At 47.3% G+C, this 21,494-nt stretch overlaps 2 protein-coding genes and 1 long non-coding RNA gene across 5 annotated transcripts in view; 2 read left to right on the forward strand and 1 right to left on the reverse strand.

Annotated features, from left to right (window-relative positions):
- Window positions 1-331: 331 nt before the first annotated feature.
- DRC10 (dynein regulatory complex subunit 10) lies at window positions 332-15,463 on the reverse strand. Its single transcript, XM_020978092.2, has 5 exons — window positions 15,162-15,463; window positions 5,740-6,582; window positions 4,935-5,168; window positions 4,077-4,148; window positions 332-1,556 (listed from the first exon to the last, which is right to left on the reverse strand). Exons 2-5 carry the CDS (start codon window positions 6,457-6,459, stop codon window positions 1,281-1,283), a joined length of 1,302 nt encoding a protein of 433 aa, XP_020833751.1. The 5' UTR covers window positions 6,460-6,582; window positions 15,162-15,463; the 3' UTR covers window positions 332-1,280.
- On the forward strand, window positions 6,229-9,308 carry LOC110202094 (uncharacterized). The gene is made up of 3 exons (XR_002322632.2): window positions 6,229-6,313; window positions 7,592-7,762; window positions 8,889-9,308. It is a non-coding gene; the product is annotated as an uncharacterized LOC110202094 (long non-coding RNA).
- A 732-nt stretch (window positions 15,464-16,195) lies between the features above and the next one.
- Window positions 16,196-21,494, forward strand: part of TPCN1 (two pore segment channel 1) — a 54,005-nt gene continuing 48,706 nt past the window's right edge. For all 3 annotated transcript variants that reach the window (XM_020978090.2, XM_020978089.2, XM_078154330.1), the window contains exons 1-2: window positions 16,196-16,208; window positions 18,755-18,991. In XM_020978090.2, the coding sequence (XP_020833749.1) occupies window positions 18,880-18,991 (112 nt within the window). In that variant the 5' untranslated portion in view covers window positions 16,196-16,208; window positions 18,755-18,879. The remainder of the gene's footprint in view (window positions 16,209-18,754; window positions 18,992-21,494) is intronic.

The following is a 21,494-nucleotide window of genomic DNA, read 5'->3' on the forward strand; positions in this document are numbered from 1 at the left end:
TGCTGAGGATGGGGCCAATGAAGTCCAGAGAGGCCCTGGGCCTGTGATGAGGCCCTTCCTACTAAGAAAAACAAGGAGGTTGCAATATGTGTTAGTTGGGGGTGTTTCTTCAAGGCCCTTAAAGTGTTAAAATATATATGTGTAGATGAATTTTGAGGCTATTTTGTTGGCATGGATACTCTTTCCACAGCTGCACAGTAGAACTCTTCTATGCCTGACATAGGGCGTTCATAACCTTTTGTGCACCCTGGATCCCCCTGACAGTCTAGTGAAGCCCATGGATCTTTTCTCAGCATAAAATGGTTAAATGCATTAAATGACATACATAGGATTATAGAGGAAACCAATTTTATTGAAATACAGTTGGCAATTAAAACCAAGTTCAGGTCAACCCCTGTCTTAGTGAAGTGTACAGAACACTGGACTTCTTGGAAGAGACCTCAGAGTCAGCTGTGAATTGTAGCTGGAAAAGAAATTCAAGCCCCAGGGAAGAGGCTCTGTGAACTTAGCAGGGCTCGTCTTGGGAGAATGGACACGGCATCCAGCCAGGCCCTATGGGCTTGTGGGACCAGCTGGGCCTTGTATGTCTTCACCCCCCCCCCCCGACACACATGGTCTCTTCCATGCTATGATGAGGCCTCACCCTGGGGCTTCAGTGGAAGATGTGTCCGTGTGTGCTTTGAAGCACGTACATAGTGTGTCTGCCCTACCTGGATTGTCCCCTTTTTTCCATGAGCAGCCAGGCCTGAGCGAATTTGGCCCAGCCCTCTTCTGGGGCTCTTATGAGCTTTCAGAGGTTTGGGATCACTGCTGCTGTGTTAGGACAGGGTGGTGGAGCAGGAGAAATCTCGTACCAACTCTTCAAAGAGGAGTCAGGGCTGGGGAGAGGTGAGTTTGGGCCTCTCTAGGAGGTGTGGACCCACTGCTCCTTAAGGCAGCAAGGGGGAAAAGATGCCCAGGGTGGGGTCAAGGAGAAGGGACTTTGTTGGTATCAGTACAGAAAGGGAAGGCCTCAAAGTGGACATTGTATTTGGTGTCCACAGGCTCCCGGTGGTCACTGGTCAGCAGAATGTGCGAGGGATCTACAGGGCTCACAGCGGCCTGCATACTCCTCTCACCGCCTGGGGACATGTGTGCACACACCCAAAGCTTGGTCCAGAGCAGGAAGAAGCACACGCAGGATTCGACCTCCTCTGTGTAAATCTGGTCAAACCTACTTGGTGCCAGTGTGGGTGGGACAGGAAGAACAAGCTGGGGAGTGGTGCCGGTGGAGGAGGGACTTATTTCTTCTTTCGGCCCCTGCCTTTCTTCTTCTTCTTCCGCTTGGACTTCAGCAGTGACCTGACCAAGTAGCCCCTCCAGAAAGCCTGGATGAGGGTGGCCGCCCGCATCATGAGGGCCATCTCCTTCTCGGCCTCCAGCTGCTTCTTGGAGTTGATGAGTCTCTCGTCCCTGATCTGTACAAACTCCTGGACCAGGACTGCGTGTTTTTCCTTCAGCTCTGCCAGCTGAGCCTTCTCCTCAGTATAGATCTCGTCTAGCTCTTCATATTCAGTCTAAAGGGAACCAGGTAGTTTGGGGTCATCTGGCAGATCTTTCTCATGTGGATAACAGGAGGGATCTGGCTGCATCCCTCCTGTAATGCAGTTACCACTGCAAGACCCCCAGCTTGGGCAAATGCAGGTGCCTAACACTTACTAGCTGTATGACCCTGGGCAAGTCACTTCACCCCAATTGCCTCTGAGAGAGGAGCTAGAGCACCGGCCCTGAAGTCAGGAGGACTTGCGTTCAAATCCAGCCTCAGACCAAACACTTGAAACTAGCTATGTGACCCTGGGCTTAATCCCACTTAAACCCCAATTGCCTAAAAAAAGAGAGAGAGAGAGAGAGAGAGAGAGAGAGAGAGAGAGAGAGGAGAGAGAGAGAGAGAGAGAGAGAGAGAGAGAGAGGAGAGAGAGAGAGAGAGATCACTGGTAACTGGAGAGAGCAGTTTCCGTTGAACATTGAGGGTGGAATTCATAGGCAGTTCAGAGATAGAAGAGGGGAAGTGGGGCACCTGTTGCAGGTGGTCTCGGCCACAAAAGAGTGGCGAGAAATAGGGTGATAGTTAGCAGGGATGGATGGATCAAGTGAGGGTTTCTTGAGGACTGTGGAGACCTGGGCAGGGGTGCAGGCAGGAGGGAGGCAGTCCAAACTGACAAGTAATACCGTGTAGATGGTGAGGGCCTCTTTTCCCTTCCTTGCAGTCTGAATTGTGCCGATTAAATCAAACCCTCTACCTCTGCCCAGTCTCCTAAAAGACAGCCTAACTGCCCACTGGGGGAAAGCCAAATGAATGAAAAAGTGCACTCTCTAGACCATGACACACAGATGCATGAAGAGCTGACAGCCGCTCCCTCAGGACCCCCATCTTTGGCAGACTGAATTGGGCCCATAACTGAATAGGGAGAGAAGCCAGTCAGATTGCCCAGAGCTCTCAATGACCAAAGAAGCTTCTCTCTGACACAGAGGCCCGTGTCCTCAGTATCAGTATTTTTTGGGTGATGGTGTTAATCTTTGGAGTTATGGCATATCACCACCACCTCCCCAAAATTAGAGTTGCAAGAGATAAAAGAGTGGTCCATGGTGGGTGTAAATGGGCCGGGAGCCGATCACCTCAGAAGAGCTGTGCTAGGGCAGCCTCGAGAATGTCTGAGACACGTGGCCACAAGAGGAGCCGGGACTGAGTGAGGTATGCCTGCGGGCTCCGTGACTATCCACGCACTGTCAAGAGGCCGAGAGGAAGGCCCTCAGGATGTTGGGTGGAGGATCGATGAGAAGACATGGACAAGAGTGGCATGGGATAAGAAGGGGAGGGTGGGTCTTTATCTGCACCCCTAGAGGGAGTATGCCCACTGGACCCCGCCTCTCAAACACGGCAGGCACTTAACTGTTTGCTGAGTGTTGAATGAGGGCACCGTAAGGATTAGTGGAAGGAGCTGGGAATATTTGGCCTGGAGAAGAAAAGCCCCTCAGACACATAACATTCACTAGCTGTGTGACTCTGGGCAAGTCATTTAACTCCCAACTGCCTCACCAAAAAAAATAGAAAGAAAAAAGAAGGAAAGAAAGAAAGAAAGAAAGAGAGAAAGAGAGAGAGAGAGAGAGAGAGAGAGAGAGAGAGAGAGAGAGAGAGAGAGAGAGAGAGAGAGAGAGAGAGAGAAAGAGAGAAAGGAAGGAAGGAAGGAAGAAAGAAAGAAAGAAAGAAAGAAAGAAAGAAAGAAAGAAAGAAAGCCAGCCTGGGGGAACCCAAGAGCTCAAAGGAAGGGTGATCAGGCTTATTGGGCAAGACTGAGAACAGTGGCTCCAACTGGCAAAATTTCCTCTGAATGCTGAGATAGAGCCCCTGATAACAAGAGCTGACCCACAGGGGCTGTCGTTGGAGGCCAGTGGCTACTTTCCCTGCCTTTCCCGCTGGGGATCTGGGGGTTGGGCCTGGATGACCCCACCTGGGGACACTGTAGAGGATTACTGCCCAGGTAGAGACTGGGCCAAATGGTCTCGGAGCTCATTTTCAGCCCTGCCCTTCTCAGCAATGGTGTTGACACCCGCCTTGCCCATCCTGCCCTGCTCTGCCCTTTCCTCCCCAGGGCAGCAGCAGGTGATGGAGGTGACTGAACAGGGTCTGAACATCAGCTGGAGCCAACCTCACATTAACAGGTAGTGATGAGGGCCTGGAGAGGACTGTTTCCATGGCCCTCCCCTCCACTTGATCTCCCAGGGCCCTGACAGTAGCAAAGGAAGCAAGGACCTGAAAGGCTTAGCTACAAACAGCCCTGCCTTGAGCATGGAACCCATCCAACAAGACCTGCCCAAGGTCACACAGCTCTTAAACGTCAAGAGCCAGGACTTGAACCGAGTTCTCCAGATTCCCCGTTGGTGGCTTTTCCATTGTCTCCTGTTCCCTCCCAACTTGTGAGTTTCCTTCATAACTGAATGACTGAGGCCTGGCCTAAAGAATAAGGTAAATAATCTGGAACCTTTGGAATAATTCTAGGGAAAGAAAAGGAGAGAAGCTTTATGTCAGGGACCCCTACCTGCTTTTCTCCCATCTCAGTATCATATTTCTGGATCCAGTTCTCTATTTCTGTCTCCAGTTTATATTTCTTCTGAAAAACAGGAAAAAAAAAGCCAGAAATGACTTAACAGATCAGGAGCCCTGGTTGCGTTCACTGGGCACCTACTAGAGTACAAAGCCTGAGCGCTTCTCTCGATTTGCCACCTTGGATGGGCCGCCTTCTGTCTCCCAGGGCCTTTGTTTTACTTTTCTAAGAAATTATCTCCCTCATTCTTCACAGGCATGCTGTAAAGATAAACATGCCACCTTTCACGAGCCTCGAAGTCCTAGATAGATGCTGTGTGAAAAAAAGGCTCCATTAAGTGGGCCGAGACAAAAATCTGGGTTCTGATTTCTGATAAAGTCTGAAAGCCTGCTCTGAGCCTCAAATTATGGCGTGTGGCCACGGAAGTGACTGTGCTAAAGGGAGTGCCACAGGAAAAAACGGCCTTTGTAGCCACAGGAGAGAAGAAAGACCCTCAAGTTCTACAGAGTCCGTGGGCCACAACAGGCAAACATCGGTGCCATTCCGTGGATGGCCTGTATCTTGTATGTCATGGTCCTCTTTCCCTAATCCTTGCTACAGTCAGAGTCCTGCAACTAAGTTTCTTACCAGAGCTAAGTTCTTCCCAGACATGATGGGGCAGCCCCGACCTGTGGAAATGTCCTACCTCGGTGGGAGTTGTTCCCATGTGGCAATTGCCAGTGCTGTGTGTGTGTGTGTGTGCCTGTGTGTCTAGAGGTGCCTTGTGGATGTATATGTGTGCGTGTGTCTGTGTCTGTGTCTGTGTGTCTGGAGGTGCCCCGCTGCTGCCATCCTCCCTCCTCCAGCCTCTACCTTTCTGAGTGCCTGTTCACTGTCCCGGTTCTCCTCCACAATGTTATGGTACTGGGTCCTGAGCCTGAGGATGTCCTGCTGGATCTTGGCGATCCGGCCCTGGGAGGCCTGCAGCTCAGCCTTCTGCTGCTTCTCCGCCTCCTGCTTGGTGCGTAGCAGGTGATTCTCTGAGAATTTGAGCACCTGGTGCAGGTGGCTTTTCAGTTCCTGGATCACAAGGTTCTCCTTCTCCATCTGGACCAGGGAAAGGAGAGAAGGTGCCATCAGCCAAGGGCGGTGGCCCTGGCAAAGTGGCCTGGAAATCAGCCCCTCCACGAGGGAGGCCAGAAGACTCCCCATTGAAAGCCACCACACGCCATGGGGTGGTGTTACCCAGATGGCAGAGGCGTTTGATCAAGGGTGAACGAAGCATGAGGAAATTAAATGAATTAAATTCTACCATCCCTTTCTGTGAGAGCTCTGCCCTCCCCATCGGTCTACTGCAAACCGCGAGCTATGGTTAAATTTGGGGAATTTTGAACATTGTTTAGCATCTTATCAATGCTTATTAAAAGCCTATCGTTCAGAATTAAAGTGCCGATCTGAATAGAGCAGATGCTGTGGCTGGTTGGAGCTGCCAGCCTCGTACTAAGAGGCGAATCCAACCCATAAGCCTCGCCCCGACACCGGCACCATCAGCCACCATCAGCCACCCTCCCTGCTTACGTTTCCAGAGGGTTTTACATCAACAAAGTGTGTTCCGGAGCCACGCAGGGAGCCTGGCCATGGGTCACAGCCACAGGTGCTCAGGCCGTATCACGCCTACCTCAGAATCCCTGGCTTTGAGGGTGGCGCTCAGCTCTGCCTCAAGATCCTGAATCAACTGGTTGTTCTTCTTTTCCCGGAGGTTGATTTCGTCCAGGAACTCAGCCCTTTCCTTCTCCTCCATGGGGCTGGTGAGGAGCTTCTCGAACACAAAGCCTCTGAATTCAGTCAGACCTTGGAGAAAAACGCTGGCCTCTTCACTTCTCCCCACGACCTGGGTGCGAAGGATTTCCCCGGCCGGCAGGTTGAGCAGGAAGATTCTCAGCGTGTTGCGGGCAGAGCCTTTCACCTCCTCTTTGAGGAGCGTGAGGCTGTGCTTGTGCTCTTCAATGAGAAGCTGCTGACCGTGGTCCCCTGACTCTGCCAGCTGCACCTCCTCTTCTTTCACCAGGTTATCCAGCTCCAGGAGGGTGTTGCAGAAATCCTCATGGTCCCGGACAGCTTTGATGAGGTCGTCTTCCCACAGCCCCTCCAAACTCTCTGGGCTGTAAGCAGCGGCCGACAGCAGGGTGACCATCTCCACCTTTCGAATGGTTTCATCCAGGACGAAGACAATCCTCTTGGCCTCAGTGGTGGTGAGTTTGGTCCGAGCAGGGTCCATCTGGTTGGTGGTCATGCATGATAACAAGGCTTTTTTGGAAGCTGGGCCTATGGCCAGCCTCAGCCTGTTACTGGTGCTTATCTCTGAGCCCTGGTAGAGGGGGGCCACAAGCACTTCCATAGCCACGCTGGACGCAGGGACCTTTTTCCTATAACTGACCTTGGTTTCAGGAGCACTTGGGTCTCATCCTTTACCTGAAGGCTTTGCAGGTTAGACAGAGTCTCCACCCCAACTCCATGGACTCTGAAAACAGGAAGAAGGAAAGTAAGCAGAGAGATATCCTAAAGGTTTGGCCAGTATTGCAACAACTATAAGCCATGACCCAAGACTCAGGGTTCTTCAGCCACGTGCAAATCTTACTTTTGAGTCCTTAAGGGAAAACACCAGTTGGCCCTGCCAGAGCCTCCAGAGGGCTGGGGAGCTGCTGCTGCCCAGCACTGGGGTACACCTTGGGAGCTGGAATAGAAGGGCCTGGTCTGTTTCCCTTGATTTTAATAAAAAGATTATCTGTGTGATGGATGACTTTGAAGCAATTTTTAATATTGTTTTGGAAAGGCTATGGTAGCCATCAGAAATCAACAGCTTATGATTAATTAAAAGCATCTGAATTGTTACCTATAAATAGGTACATGGGCAGCTATATGGTACAGTGGATAGAGTCCGAGGCCTGGAGTCAGGAAGCCCTGAGTTCAAATTCGGCCTCAGACACTTACTAGCTAGGTGACTCTGGGCAAGTCACTTCACCCTGTTTGCCTCAGTTTCCTCATCTGTAAAATGAGCTGGAAAAGGAAACAGCAAACCACTCCAGTATCTTTGCCAAGAAAACCCCAAATAGGGTCACGAAGAGCTGGACATGACTGAAAACAATTGAACAACAGCTGTATATGTGTGTATGTACATATACACATATACACATACACATACATATATAAGATGCACAGAGGCATACATGTAAGCATTTGAATTTTTACCTGTACACATAAATACTTACATACATAAATATGTATATAGGTGTATGTCTCTTTAAATAAATGGTCATACAAAAATTGTAACTTACAAAAACAAAAAAAAGAGGTCATGCTGCCTGATGTTTCCAGAACATTCCTTGCTTTAAGAAAGGAATCAAGGCAAAATACCTACAAATAGCCAATTCTCTCAAGATGATAGGCTTTACCAAACATTTAACTTATACATAACTTTTGGGGAACTCACCGGACACTGTAATGTTAGCTCCTTTTCTTCCTTCTTTCAGTCAACAAGCATTTATTGAACCCCCACTATATGCCCAGCACTGCAGTGGGTGCTAGTGTGGAATACAAAAGGAAAAAACCAACCCAAACCAGGCCAGAGAGCTCCAAGGCTGACGCTGGAGGTGGGGAGCTGATTAAATGCGCAGGGGCAGTACACACATTAGGGGCTCCAGGTGAGATCAATGTGGAAAGGAGGGGTGAGGGAAGGCTTTCCAGAGGGCATGAAAGCTCGGTGGACAAACAGGATTTTGTTCATCCGGGGCCACGTCCAAGGTCAAAGCAACGATGAGGCAAGGAAGTCACAGATGGAGCTGGAAAGGACCTCGGGGGCTGTCCACCCCAGAAATCTTTATTTTATAGAGGAGAACGTTGTGGGGTCCAAGGACGTGATGTGGCTCATCTAAGATCGCAAAAGGTATTAAATGATAGAGACATGATTTGAACCTGGGTCCTCTGACTCCAGAGGGCACCCTTGCCACATACTTAAACAAAATAACAAACCATGTGGTGTCCCCTCAAGGATCTGCCTAGAACAGCAGAATTGGCAGAAACCTTAGAGCAGGGGGTCAAATTCAAATAGAAATAGGGTCACTAAACTGTACCTAAGGATCCTTGCAGGCACATATTGACTTAGAAAACTACATATTAACATTATCCATGTTTTACTGTATTTTTATTTATTTTGTTAAATATTTCCCAAGTACATGTTAATCTGGTTCAGGACGTGCCTTGGAGTTTTGTGAACTTCAAGTGGCCTGCTTATGTTTGACATCTCTGCCTTTGGAACAGGGAATGTCAGAGCTGGGAGGGGCCTTAGAACAGGAAATGTCAGAGCTGGGACAGTGTTTAGAAACTGTCTAATCCAACTTTGTTTATCAGATGAGGGAAAATGAGGCTCAGAGGGGGTAAGCTTTCATGGCAAGTTGGCGGCAAGGCCAGGACTCTTGACTTCTAGCATTCAATGTCACTCTAGGTCTTTCCCTGAAGTTTCCTACAAACTCCAGTCCTCTCACCCCAGGGAAGCCCAGAAGTCAACAGTCCTATGTTGTAATTCTAGTTCAGCTGATAAACGTATAGGCAAATTTGTAGACTGCACTTCCTTCAACTGATCTATTTTCAACCTGGTGCATAATTTGTTCCTTGAACTGAGGGTAGTACATGGGACATCTGGAGAAACAGTGAAGAGTCCCATATGGCTGAAGCAAAGGATTCGTGTAGGGGACGAATTCTGTTACATATGACGAAAGAAATCTTTTTCATCTTGCCTCTAACCAGAACTGTGATTTCATCCCTCTCTAGGCTGCACAGCCCAGGACTCCACAGGACTTTTTCTCCCATGCCATAGAATCTCTTCACCCTGGAAGCTCACTGCACCCCGGGCTACTTCTCACACTGGAAGAACCCTTCACCCCTGAGGCCTCACCTTCTGATTGGCTGGTCCCTCCCAGGCCTCCCAACTAAAGGAGAAGGCCCAAGCCAAAGATGGGTTCCTCCTTCTCCTGGCTGTCCTGCTGACTCAGCTCCATCTCAACCTTCTTTACCAGGCCCTAGGCTCGGTTCCTTCTGTAACCCCACCCCCACCCCCAGCTCCCTTATCCCCTACAAGAATGGAAGCTCCTTAAAGGGAGGGAATATTTGTCTTTCTCCTTCTGGCTGTATTCCCAGAGTTTAGCCCAGAGCCTGATTTATAGCAAGGCTTAATACATGTCTACTGACTGACTGATTGATTTTCTTTATGGGCTAGAGAAGCCTAAGTTAATTGGTAATATTAGTCCACTTCTGACCAAGGAGGGAGTATTTAGTGGAGACAAGGACATAGCACACAAGAGCGGAAACAAGGCTAGCTCTGGAGTCAGAAGCTTTGGGTTCCAATTATGCCGCTGATGCTTACTACCTGAGTGACCTTGGGCAAGTCACATCATTTGGCTAGGCCTCAGTTTCCTCACTGGTAAGATGAGAGGGTTGGACTGGATGACCCCAAAGGTCTTTTCAGCTGTAGATCAAGGCTCCTATGATCTTGTTTGGTACACAGAAAAGGGTGGTAAAAAACAAGGATGCTACTGGGTTAAAATCACCATATACGTGTTTGAAATTAGGGTTAACAGAAAATTAGGGTGAAAGAAAGAAGTTTTACAGAGGCACGTTCCATCCTTTACAATCATTTATATTTTGGTGTTACCTTGCATTCTCATTTTTCCCATTTTCTTTTCCTAGGCTCACCTTTTGAATGCTTGTCAAAGAAAGTTAAAATACATACCCCAGAAAGATGATGTCCTGCTATAGAAAGGGGAAAAAAAATTAAATTAAAAATTAAATGTCAGCATCTTGGTCACCATCCAACACACAGGGTGCCAGGCATAGAAACCATATCTTCTGATGCCATGTGCTGGACCCTCTCAGTCAGCCATAAAAATGCTGTGGCTGGAAGAGCATCTTAGAATGTGGTATTCTATGTTCTTGGGATTCTGTGTTCTACTCAAAATCTTTTTAAAAATGAAGGTTAAAATTTGTCTTTACGTGTCATTAGAGGGCTACTGGGTGGCGCAGTGGACAGAGCTCCAGCCTTGGAGTCAGGAGGACCTGAATTCAAATCCAGCCTCAGACACTTGACACTTACTAGCTATGTGACCCTGGGCAAGTCACTTAACCTCAAGTGCCTCACCAAAAAAAAAACCCCAAAAAGCAAAATTAAATTAAATTTAAAAATACATGTAATTGGAAAACACAAAATACTATTTTAAAAGAATTCTATGTTCTAGAACCTTAGAACACAGAACACAAAGAATAACAGGGATGATCTTTAGAGCACAGAACATGAGAGCTGGAAAGACCTTAGAACATAGAATGTCCGAGACAGTCGGGTAGAGATAAATAATATAAATATATTCATTTTATAAACATATAAATAAAGATGCCAGAGCCAGAACAAACCTTAGAATGTGGATTGTCAGGGATAGAAGATTACTTTAGATCATAAAAAGTCAGAGCTGGGCAGGTCCCTGTAGACCATCTGGTCTCATCTGTCTATTGTATAAAGAACAAAATCTGAAGCTGCATAAAAGAAGTGATCAGCCCAACATCACACAGAGAATTGGTGTCAGAGACAGGACTAGGACCCAGGTCCACCAATCCCCAGTCCAAGGCTCTTCCTATGACGCCCTTCCTGTCCTCTCTTTTCTTATAGACAGTCAACAGGGCAAGAACCCAAAGCCAGAACTGCAAGTCTGTATCATTGTGTGTGAAGAAGATATACTTATGTAAGTTCATCCAGGAGCCAGAGTGGGTGCATATAATGGAGGAGGGCATCTGGTCAGGAGCAGAAGAGGTGGAATAAGAAGTGATTCTATCATCAGAGGATGCTTAGACATCACCTGGCCAGAAAATAGAAACAGATGAGGAGTGTGGGAAACACCTTCCATGCCTGGCTCACATGTGTGAGTGATGTGAGGCTTCAGTTATCCACAAATCTCCTAGAGTCTCTAATCACTGAAAGCGGCACACCTAAACATCTGACCTGCATTTGTGATCATTTCATTAGCCAAAAGAGGCGAGGGCAGAGAACAAAGGAAAATTCTATTCTAGATCTGGTTCTTACCAACATGGAAGTATAATAGGATGGAAGTGATGGGCACCTTGGGTGGAAGGGGCCATTCCACCTTAAAAGTTTATAATAGAGTAGAAAAGGAGAGCAGAAAGAAAAGAAAAGGAATAGTCTAACAGATTCAAGGGGAAGGCAGATTTCAAAGGGTTCAGAGGACAGATCTAAAATTCTAGCTGACAAATAAGAAATAGGTGACTTGTTTAAATCTTATATTGCTTCTGTCTTCTCTGCCAAGGGCAATGATCTTTGATCTGGGAAGGGCAGGAGAAAAATGGCAAATAGGGCATTAAAATCCAAGATGAATAGAGGGATAGTGAGAGTCTACCTAGTTGTCCTCTATATCTCCAAGTCATCTGGCCAAAGGAACTGTCCTTGGGTACCTGAAGCACTAGTGTATATGACTGTTGGGTGACTGTTAGCAATCTTGGAAAGTTCTTGGAGAACAGGGGAGGTACTGAAGGATTAGAGTTGGAAAAAATGCCACCAAAAGTTTTCTGAAAGGGAAGAGAATGGACTTTGCCAAGTGTAGGCCAGTAGTTTGACTTTGATTCCCCACAAAATTCTAGGACTTATTATTAAGGGGATGGTTAATAAATACCTGGGGGCAGCTAGGTGGCACATCGAATAGAGTGCTGGGCCTGAAGTCAGCAAGACTCATCTTTGTGAATTCAAATTTAGCCTCAGACACTTACTAGCTGTGTGACCCTGGGCAAGTCACTTCACCCTGTTTGCCTCAGTTTCCTCATCTGTAAAATGAGCTGGAGAAGGAAATGGCAAGCCACTCCAGGATCTTTGCCGTGAAAACCCCAAATAGGTTCACAAAAATTCAAATATGGTTGAAACAATCGAACAACAACTAATAAATACCTAGAAAAAGAAAAGCAGTAACCATGAAGAGCCAGTATGGATTCATCAAGACCAGTTAATGTTGGATTAATTTTTAAAAAATTATGGCATTATTAGACCGGTAATTTAGTTGACAGAGATTTTAACAAAGCACCTAATTAAAGTCATGCTATTCTTGTGGAAAAGATGGAGCGATGCAGCTAGATGACAGAGCAATTAAGTGGATTCAAAATAGGTTAACTCGGTTTCAGTGGTTCAATGGCCATGTTAAAAGAGGTCTCTAGTAGAGTACCATAAGGATCAGTGCTTAGCTTAGCACTGTCTAACAGTGTCATCAGTAATCACAGCAAAGGCATATAGATGGCACACTTATCTAGCTTATAGATGATACGAAGCTAGGAGAGAGAACTAATGCATTAAATGAGGTCAACATTTAAAAAGATCTTAAAAGGCCAGGTCATTTGGCTGAATCGAAAAGATGAAAATCAACAAGGATAAAGACTTACAATTGGGTTGAAAAATAATCTTCAGAAGTACAATATGAGGGGCAGCTAGGCGGCACAGTGCATACAGCACCAGCCCTGGATTCAGGAGGACCTGAGTTGAAATCTGACCTCAGACACATAACACTTAGTAGCTGTGTGACCCTGGGCAAGTTTGTCACTTAACCCCATTGCCTAACAAAAAAAAAAAAGGACAATATGGTGGCAATACTATATCTAATCAGCAGTTTATTTTTAAAGGCTCTGGGGTTACTGGTGTCTTCAATGTACAACATGAGGCAAGAGGACGATGTGAAGGAGTGTGCTGGTAAATGTTTAACAACTGGGATCTGGAATGGGGGGGAGTATGCACACATATTTTTCAGATTAATATACATTATTAACAATTCTTAAGCCTAGACAATCAACCAAATGACAAGTCAGGCCCTGATTTGCATCAATTGCCTAATTTCTGAGGTGTGAATGCTGATGTTGAAAATTCAGCTGGTTAGAACTGGTTCTAGCACACTCTTGAAGATGGCAGCCAAAAGAGCTAACTTGATTTCAGGCTGTGTTAAGAGAGGTTTGACTTCAAGGAATAAGGAGGCGATAGTCCCTCTTTAATTTCCTCTGGTCAGAGCAAATCTATCTATTTCTTAGCACCGCATTTTAAGATACTGATAAATTGTAAAGTGTTCAGGGGCAGCTAGGTGGCGCCATACCACACAGAGTCCAGGTCCTAGAGTCAGGAAGACTCTTCCTGAGTTCAAATCCAGCCTAAGACACTTAATAGCTGTGTGACCCTGGGCGAGTCACTTCCCCAGCTTGCCTCAATTTCCTCATCTGTAAAATGAGCTGGAGAAGGAAATGACACACTATTCCAGAGATCCTGGAATGGATCTCTGCCAAGACAACTCCAACAGGGTCATGGAGAGGGGACGTGACTGAAATGACTGAATACGAACATATGAACAAGAGTGTTCAGAGAAGGGCAACCTGGAGGGTAAAAGGCTTGAAGATCATGCCATATAGCGATTGGTTGAAGGAACTGGGAGTATTTAGCCTAGATAAGAGATCACTGGGGTGGGGAGCAGAATGGGACGACATGATAGCAGTTTTCAGTTATTTGAAGAGTTATTAGATTTGTTTCTGCTTGTCCCTGGAGGACAGAGCTAGCAGCAATGGATGCAGGTTGAAAAGAGATTTAGGTTCAAGACCAGGAGAAATTTTCCTAACAATGAAAGGTCTCCTAAAATGTGATGGGCTGCCTCAGAAGATGGTGGGCACCCCCTCACCGGAGGTCTTGAAGCTAAGGCTAGATGACCCCTTGTTAGTCATGGGTAGAAAGGGTTTTTGTTCAACTATGGGCCCTTCGGTTCCCTCCAGTCTCAAGACTGCAATTCTGACCTCAGAGCTTGCTCCAAGTTCACAGCTCGAAGGACCTAGTCTAATGCCATCATTGCAGAGAGGTTGAAATTGGAGGCCTACAGAAACTCAAGTGCCTTGCTCCAGGTCACACATCATTAGGGCCAGGGCCAGGGTTTGCTGACATCCAGACCAAGGCTCCTTTCCACTCCAACCTTATCTCTCTCGGTTTTCTCTCATCAGGCTCTTAATTCTATCTCAAAGACACCCTTCCTGATACCCCTTAATTCTAATGCCTTCTATTAGTTAATGATCTCTAATTTGTCCTACATACATATTATCTGGACACAGTTGTTTGCATTCTGTCTCCCCTATTAGACTGTAAGCTCCCTGAGAGCACAGACTCTATTTTGCCTTTCTTCATAATCTCTAGCTTGGCACATTATTGTGTCATTCAGTTGTGGCCAACTCTTTGTGACCTGTGGACCATGCTATTCATGGGGTTTTCTTGGCAAAGATATTGGAGAAGTTCAACCATTTCCTTCTCTGGTGGAGTAAGGCAAACAGAGGTTAAGTGACTTGTCCAGGGTCACACTGCTAGTAAGTGTCTGAGGCCAGATTTGAACTCAAGTCCTCCTGACTCCAAGCCCAGTAATCTATCTACTGAGTCATCTAGCTTGGCACATAGTAGGTGCTTCATGAATATTTACTGATGGACAGACTGATCTCAGGGCAAGATCCAGTAGGTGGTGTTGGAGTCTACAGCATTGCAAAGCTCTCAAATCAAAATCAAATTCAATGGATGGTCAGAGTATGTTCATGGGGCTGGGAGCCAGCAGACTCCTAGATCAGTCCCTGCTTTTGCCCTTTAACTGGCCCTGTGAGACTAGACCTCTTTATGCCTCAGTTTCCCCTTCTGTATAGTGGAGTTGGGCTAGATGGCCTCTAAGACCCCTTCTAGCTCATATATTCACACATGATCCTGGGTTCACATCCTGGCTCTGTCTGTTTGGGTCTCAATTTCCTCACCTGTAAAATCAGGGGATTGGATTAGATGAACCCTGGGGTCCCTTCCAGATATGGACGCTGTAATTCAATAACCAAGGAAGTGAAATCATAAGAAAAGCTCATTAACCGGATCCCTCTTAGTCCTCTGGGGTACCTTGGGCAGATACTCCCACCTGGAGGCAGGGGGATTGACTACATGACCTTTAGTAGAACGAAAGGTCCGCCCCTGTCCACTTTATCTTCTGAAGAGCAGAATTTCTTCTCTGTTACCTTGTCCTCTCCACCACGAGACACGACTCCTGATCATCCCTCCACTTACAGCCTTCCCAGCTTCGGGGCTTCCCTCCCCTTCAACTACTGCTTCCTCAGTCTCCAGCTTGGCGGCGTTGCTAGGCTACGGGTAAACAACTAAACCAGACCAACCATATCCGGGGCGGGAATTCCATAGCTTCAGATTGATTTCACCAGACGCCACTCAACGTTCAGCATTTTCCAGTTAGCCACGCCCCTTTACCCTACAGGCTCGAGCCAATAGGGAGATCCGTGAGTTCGACGGTTCGAGACCCCCACTCCCGACAGCCAATAGAAAGAGCCGAGACGGATGCACCTTAGGCTGGGAAGAGAAGACACGCGGAGAGAGCGGGAGGCGGGGAAGGGGAGGAGACTATCAAAGAGGAGCATGCTAGAGGCGGGGAAAAGAGCAAAGAATTTCCAATGAGAACCCCCGCAAGGCTTCCGGAAGAACTAATGAAAGGCGAGGGGCAGCCACCCCTTGAAGCTGCAAAGGGCAGGGAAAATGGAAGGGCGTTTCTTAGAGCCAATCAAAGGATAGGCCACCCCCCCCTCCGAAGGGTAGACTAACCAACCAATGAAATTTGGATCTTTAGATATCATTTTCCCCTCGAGCATGCAGAGGGCGGGAAAAAGAGAAAAGCCCAATCAGAGCACCGCAGACTGGGAAGGGGGCGGAGGCTTATTTTGCTCCCGGGGGGACAGAAAGAAAGGGGAGAAGAGGTGGGTGAGGTGGGCGGAGAAAAGGGAAGGGCGTCTCATCAGACCAATCAGAGAGCGACGGTGTCCGCCCGTACAGTCAATAGGCCTTCGGAAAGGGGGCGGGGCTACGACGGGTCGGGGTTGGATGGGGGGAGGTGGACTAGCGGACTGATGATTATTGGCTCCGTGGCGGCTGCGGCGTTCCCCTTCTCTGGGGCTGCGAGTTCGGGTCGTGCCTCTGGCCCGCGACTCTCGGGGCGGCGCCTCGCGGGAGGTTCGGTTCGGAGCCCGGTTCGCGGTCGCTGCTCGCGGGGGGCGTCTCCTGTAAGGACCCAGGGAGAGGTTGGGGGTCGGAGGTCAAAGGGCACGGGAGGGGGGGTGCATCCACTAAAAGGGGAGGCCAGACAGGCTGAATCCGTGGGGGCCAAGGATGACCCCGGGCTCCTCACCCCTCTTCCATCTTTTCATCCCTTCCCAGGATCCTAGATCTAGAGCAGGAAGGGTCCCCAGGCCAGATAGTCCAATGACCCCCATCATACAGATGGGGAAACTGAAGCCGAAGGAAAATGAAGTGATTTCTCAAGGATCACCCCAGCCTCTGAGCAGAACAGGAAGAATTCGAACCCTGTTCTCTTTTCTCCTCACCTCTCCCTTCATCCCACCTCATCCCTCTTCTCCTTTTCTTTCACATGCTCTTCTTGCTCCTTCACTTGTCCAAGACACAAACATAATGAATGCCCCTTAGCTTTTTTTTAGGGGGGGGTGGCTCCCAGATCTACCCCTCGCTCTGGGGAGAAGTTGCACCTTCTCCTTGTGTGCACTTGGAAGGCTTTGCCTGGAACAGGAGGATTTTAAATAGCCAGGCTGTTTGGAATTTCCCGAAACTGAGTTTCCTCTCCCTTCCAGCATCCACTCAGTGGCTCACCTGGTCTAACCCACCAGCAGCACCCCCCCCTCCAGCCAGTTGATGGAATCCCACAGATATGGGAGTGGACAGAGCCTGTCCCTCTTTCTGAAACACACACTCAGAGGAAACATAGGTTTTCAACTGGAAGATACTTTAAAGGGTATCTAGTCCATTTTACAGGTGGGGAAACTGAGGTGAAGTGGCTTGCCTAGAGTCACGGGGCAGGAAGTGTCCGAGCTAGGTTTCAAACCTGGCCTTCTGACTCTAAATCCAACACTCAGGCACCTGGACCACCTGTATAGTAGCCTTCTTCCTACTTGTCCATGGATGGTAGGATAGAGATCAACAGGTTTCCCATGAAGGAGAGTGGCAGTAGTGCCCTGCCTTTGATCAGGACTGTGTCAGTGCCTGCTCTTTGGGGGCCTCAGCTTTCTCCTCTAAGTCAAATGGGCAGGTGCTCTCCAAGGTGCCATCATGTGAGCCTAGGCACTGTAAGCATAGAAACATCTAGGCCTGATTTTGGAGAGCTTGCCTTCAAGCCCCCACCTTGGGTCCGAGAGAGTAAGAGGTCAGTCAGTGGCTCTGACCTCCAGGAAACCTTCCTTTTTAGCTTAGCTGAGTAGGCTTGGTAAATCTTCCCACCCTTAAAATTAACAATGGCAGTGTAATAAAGTCAGTGTCACATTAGTATCTCTTGTGGGGGTGCCCTTCACCTCCCATCTAATCCAATCGGAAAGGCAGTTGAGCCTGACTTTGCTCACCCTCCCATACCCAGACTCCATCCCCAAGATGGCGGCAATGTAGCCACGATGGGCACTTTTGCCATTGTGCACAACAAATTTGCATCCTGAGAAATTGCTCCACTCTCCTGCTGCTTCTTGTCACTCCCCAGGCTTTGATTTGGGGGTAGGTGGATGGGTTTGCATAAAATGGATTGCCTGGTCACAGTTGGATAGATTTGTTGGGAAAGTTGCTTGAGACCCAAGGGGTTTTTTCCCAAGGTTTAGTAAGGAACTTGACCTAGATTAAAGTGGAAGAATTTGCTGTCTTCAAGTATTTGGGGAGCGGGGAGAATCATCATGGAAGAAGGATTAGGCTCCTTCTTCTTCGCCCCAGAGGGCAGAATTTAGGAGTAAAATGTGGAACTTGCAGAGAGGGAAGCCCTAGTTTGATGTAAAAAGAAACAACTTCCTAAGGGTGAGAGCTGTCCAAAAAGGGAAATGGGCTGTCTGAGGAGGTGTCTCTCAGCAAAGAGAGGCCTCATGACCTCATGTCAGGGAGGCTTTAGAGGGGATTCTTGTCCAGGTCAGGCTGGACCGCATGGCCACTCTAAGATTCTGAGATTACATGCCATAGAATAAATTGTCAGGTGCAAATTTCTGCATTCAGATCTCCTTGAGGGCCACATGTTTCTCAGGGTTTTGTGAATGGGAGGGAGTACATCTTACTGTAGCTGCTACTACATGCCAGACACTGTACCGAATGCTGTTTACAACTATTATCTCATTTGATCCTGAGCAGCCCTGGGAGGTGGTTGCTATTATTATCTCCACTTTACAATTGAGGAAACTGAGGCAGAGAGAAGGTAAGCTTAAGGTCACATAGCTAGACTCTGTCACTCCATCCACTGTACTACTAGCTGCCTGTCACTGGAGATGTGATTACTTAACTTTATAGAAGGAAGTGTAGACAGGGCAGGAATGTCTAAATGTAGAGGGAGATCACAGACCAGATTTCTTGTTCTGGTGTGTTACTGTTAAATTTGCCCTTCGGCCTTGGCCTTTGGCTTCTATTTCCCACCTGGCCCCATCCCCCATGAAATCTGCCTCAGAACTGTGTGGGGAAGGAGAATGAAATAAGGGTCTGGAAATGTTGAGGGCTCTTTGGTATGGGGCACTCTCAAAATAGAAAGAGTTATTCTTGTTAGAGCGCCCTGCATTTTCTCTTTCTTGTAAAACTCCAGAAGATGCCCCTGATGGCAGAGTCTTTGAGACGCATCTGTAGGGCAGCAGTTTTGAAGAGGAGCCTGAGCAAGAGACTCTTTGAAACCCTCAGCGCCACATCCTGAAACTGGCAGGAGGGGAGGCCATGGCTGGGAGCATGGATGATGACGTCCCGCTCATCTTGACTCTGGACGACAGCAGGAGTACCCCGCTGGCACCATCCGACCGCCTGGGTCCAGAGGATTTGCCCAATGAAAGTAAGATGGTGGAGACCAGGGGAAAGCCTGCGTTGGGGGGCCAGGGGTTATTTTGGTCAGTGGGGGATCTTATGGTATCCTCTCTCTGGGGGAGACACTTATCCCCTGACTGGCTAATGTGATGACATCATAGGTCCTGACTCAGAAACTGCAGGTCAGGTGATAGTGAGGCTGGGCCTCTGCCGGGTGGAAAAGAGGCCAGAATTTGGAGGAAGAGCATCTGGGTTCCAGTGACCTTGAGCAAGTCTTGATTCAGACTTCTTATCTTTAAATGGAAATAATCCTATTTATATTGCCTACCAAGTGAGTTGTGTGAGAAAAGTGCTTTGTGAACCCAATTTTAATTTGCCTTTCTGCAATCTCAGCGTTTCCCTTCTGGGACTTGCATTTACCTGAAGTGCAGGTGGTATCTATCACCTGATGATTTTCTGGGAACTCAGTCTCCCCTGTTTGTTGGCCCTGTTAAACCTCAGAAGTGATCCTAGTTAGTCTTCCCCAGCCTAGAGCTCTTTGCAAATAAGTGGGGAGCCTGACTAGTCTTTCCCTAACCTCTGCATTACTCAAGAGGGAATGGGAGTGCAGGGGAAATGTTTCAAATTTTGTTTGTCCTTAAAGTGGGCTATTGATTTGAGGTTCAGTTTCTTAGGATTTTTTTTTTTGGGGTTTTGGTTTTGACATGACTCAAAGGCTAGCCCAAAGTGGCTATAAAGAAATGGTGTGCTTTAATTTTTAAAATTTAAAGTGTGTTTCTGGCAGAATGTGACTGTTTAAAAACCTTCTTGGTCCTTGTCCTCAGGTCATCTCCTCACTGGGACAGGCCTCTGGCTGAAGAGAGGTTTAAAATAGCTGATGTTTCCTGTCTGGGCCTCTGTTTTACCAGACTATCTGGAATTACCTTAGCAACTGAATTTTCTAGTCCTTCTCTTGCTGTCCAGGGGTTTACTTGGGTGCCTTTAATTGGGACAGAGGAGTATTGTTTATTTTTCACATTAAGTAAGGGAGGCTCTAAGAAGGGAAAAAAGAGTCCAGCCCAGCATCACATGTTTTCTTGTCTAAACAAAATACAATGGGGCTTGGAGGGAGGGCTTCCCTCCTAGAAGAGACTGTAATCGAGATTATACCAAAGAATAGTGTCTCTCAGAAATGAGAATATTGCCTGGGGCTTGGTATTCTGGTCCATTCCTTCCTTTTCCCTTCTTAGAAATGGCCCAGCTGCTTAATCCAGTTACTACTCTTCTTCCCTCCCAGAAGATTAGATAGTGAACTGTCACCTTCTCACCTTACCATGACAGGTCTTTCCCTAACCTCCCAGCATTACTTAAGGTGTGGGAGTATGGGAGAAATGGCCATTGGCCATGGCCATTTGAGTCAGAGGCTGGTGAGATCAGTGGTTAGATGAGAGAGATTAAATTACCTTCAAAACTAACTTCAGATGGTGCTTTGTATTACTTTTGGGGCTCTTCTCCTATTGGGAAGGTAACATGCAACTTTTTAATGCTTAAATGAATTGTGGGCTATAACCTGTGACTGGGAAACTAAAGGTGATTTATTGAAGAGTTACAATTGTAACATACATATATACATACATACATACATATATATGTATGTATGACAAAATACTTTTGCCCATATAATCTCATGTGAACTTCATACAAATACCCTATGAGGGAAATTGTGATGGTATTATCCTCATTTTACAGTGAAGAAAATGAGACTTGAGGTTACATAACCATGCAAAGGTGTCATGCAAAGCTGAAAAATAATGTATTTCCCATTCAGTAATCACCAGAAGGCTGTTATATCTAACTTTTCTAAAATTTTACTCGTGCTTTTTTTTCTTGCTTTTTTATTTTTGGTTAGATTTGTTGAAGTCTGAAAGGGGCATGTTGGAAGTCGCCCCCCCCCCCAATTATTGTTTTGCTACATGTCCCTTTAGTTCTGTTTGCTTTTCATTAAGTGTTTAGATGCTGTGACACTCAATCTGTACATATTTGATGTGGAAATTGTTTTATTCTCTGTTGTGCCTTTAAACTTGGCATAGTTTCCCAGCTTATCAGGTTAAGTGACTTGACCAAAGTCTCATATCTAGTTAAGTTGTAGAGCTTGGGCTCAGCTTTTTGACTCTGAAGTCTGGTACTACTGTCCTACCTTGCCTCCTCCAATCTCTCTTGTTTTCCTGCCCTAAACATGGAACACTTAATGCTTTCTGCCCTGACATGGCAGATTGCATCCATCAACTTTCAAAGTATTTTGGAATTGTATGGAAAAATGAGTAGTGACTGTCAATGAAACACTAGCCCATAGGGCTCTGGTCCGTGATGGTCATCATCAGTTCTTGCCTTGAGATGGTCAGACTCCCCAGTTCTCTTAAAGCAGCTGTGTTTACTGGAGGCTTCCAATGTCAGCACCATTCTGGGTGCCCAGGGCATCGGAGTTGACAGGATGTCTGCTGAGGCTTCAGCTCTGAGAGCAGCATCTACTAGGGAGATGATGAAGGGAGATC

Source organism: Phascolarctos cinereus, unplaced genomic scaffold (genome assembly GCF_003287225.1).
Source record: "Phascolarctos cinereus isolate Bilbo 61053 unplaced genomic scaffold, phaCin_HiC Scaffold_4;HRSCAF=312, whole genome shotgun sequence".
NCBI lineage: Eukaryota > Metazoa > Chordata > Mammalia > Diprotodontia > Phascolarctidae > Phascolarctos > Phascolarctos cinereus.

Coding starts and splice junctions, on each gene's coding strand:
- DRC10 (XM_020978092.2), bottom strand. CDS start 6,459: ATGGAAGTGCTTGTGGCCCCCCTCTACCAGGGCTCAGAGATAAGCACC. Junction 4,149..4,934: donor GTGAACAGGCACTCAGAAAG/GTAGAGGCTGGA, acceptor CCTGTTTTTCAG/AAGAAATATAAACTGGAGAC. Junction 1,557..4,076: donor CTGAGATGGGAGAAAAGCAG/GTAGGGGTCCCT, acceptor GGTTCCCTTTAG/ACTGAATATGAAGAGCTAGA.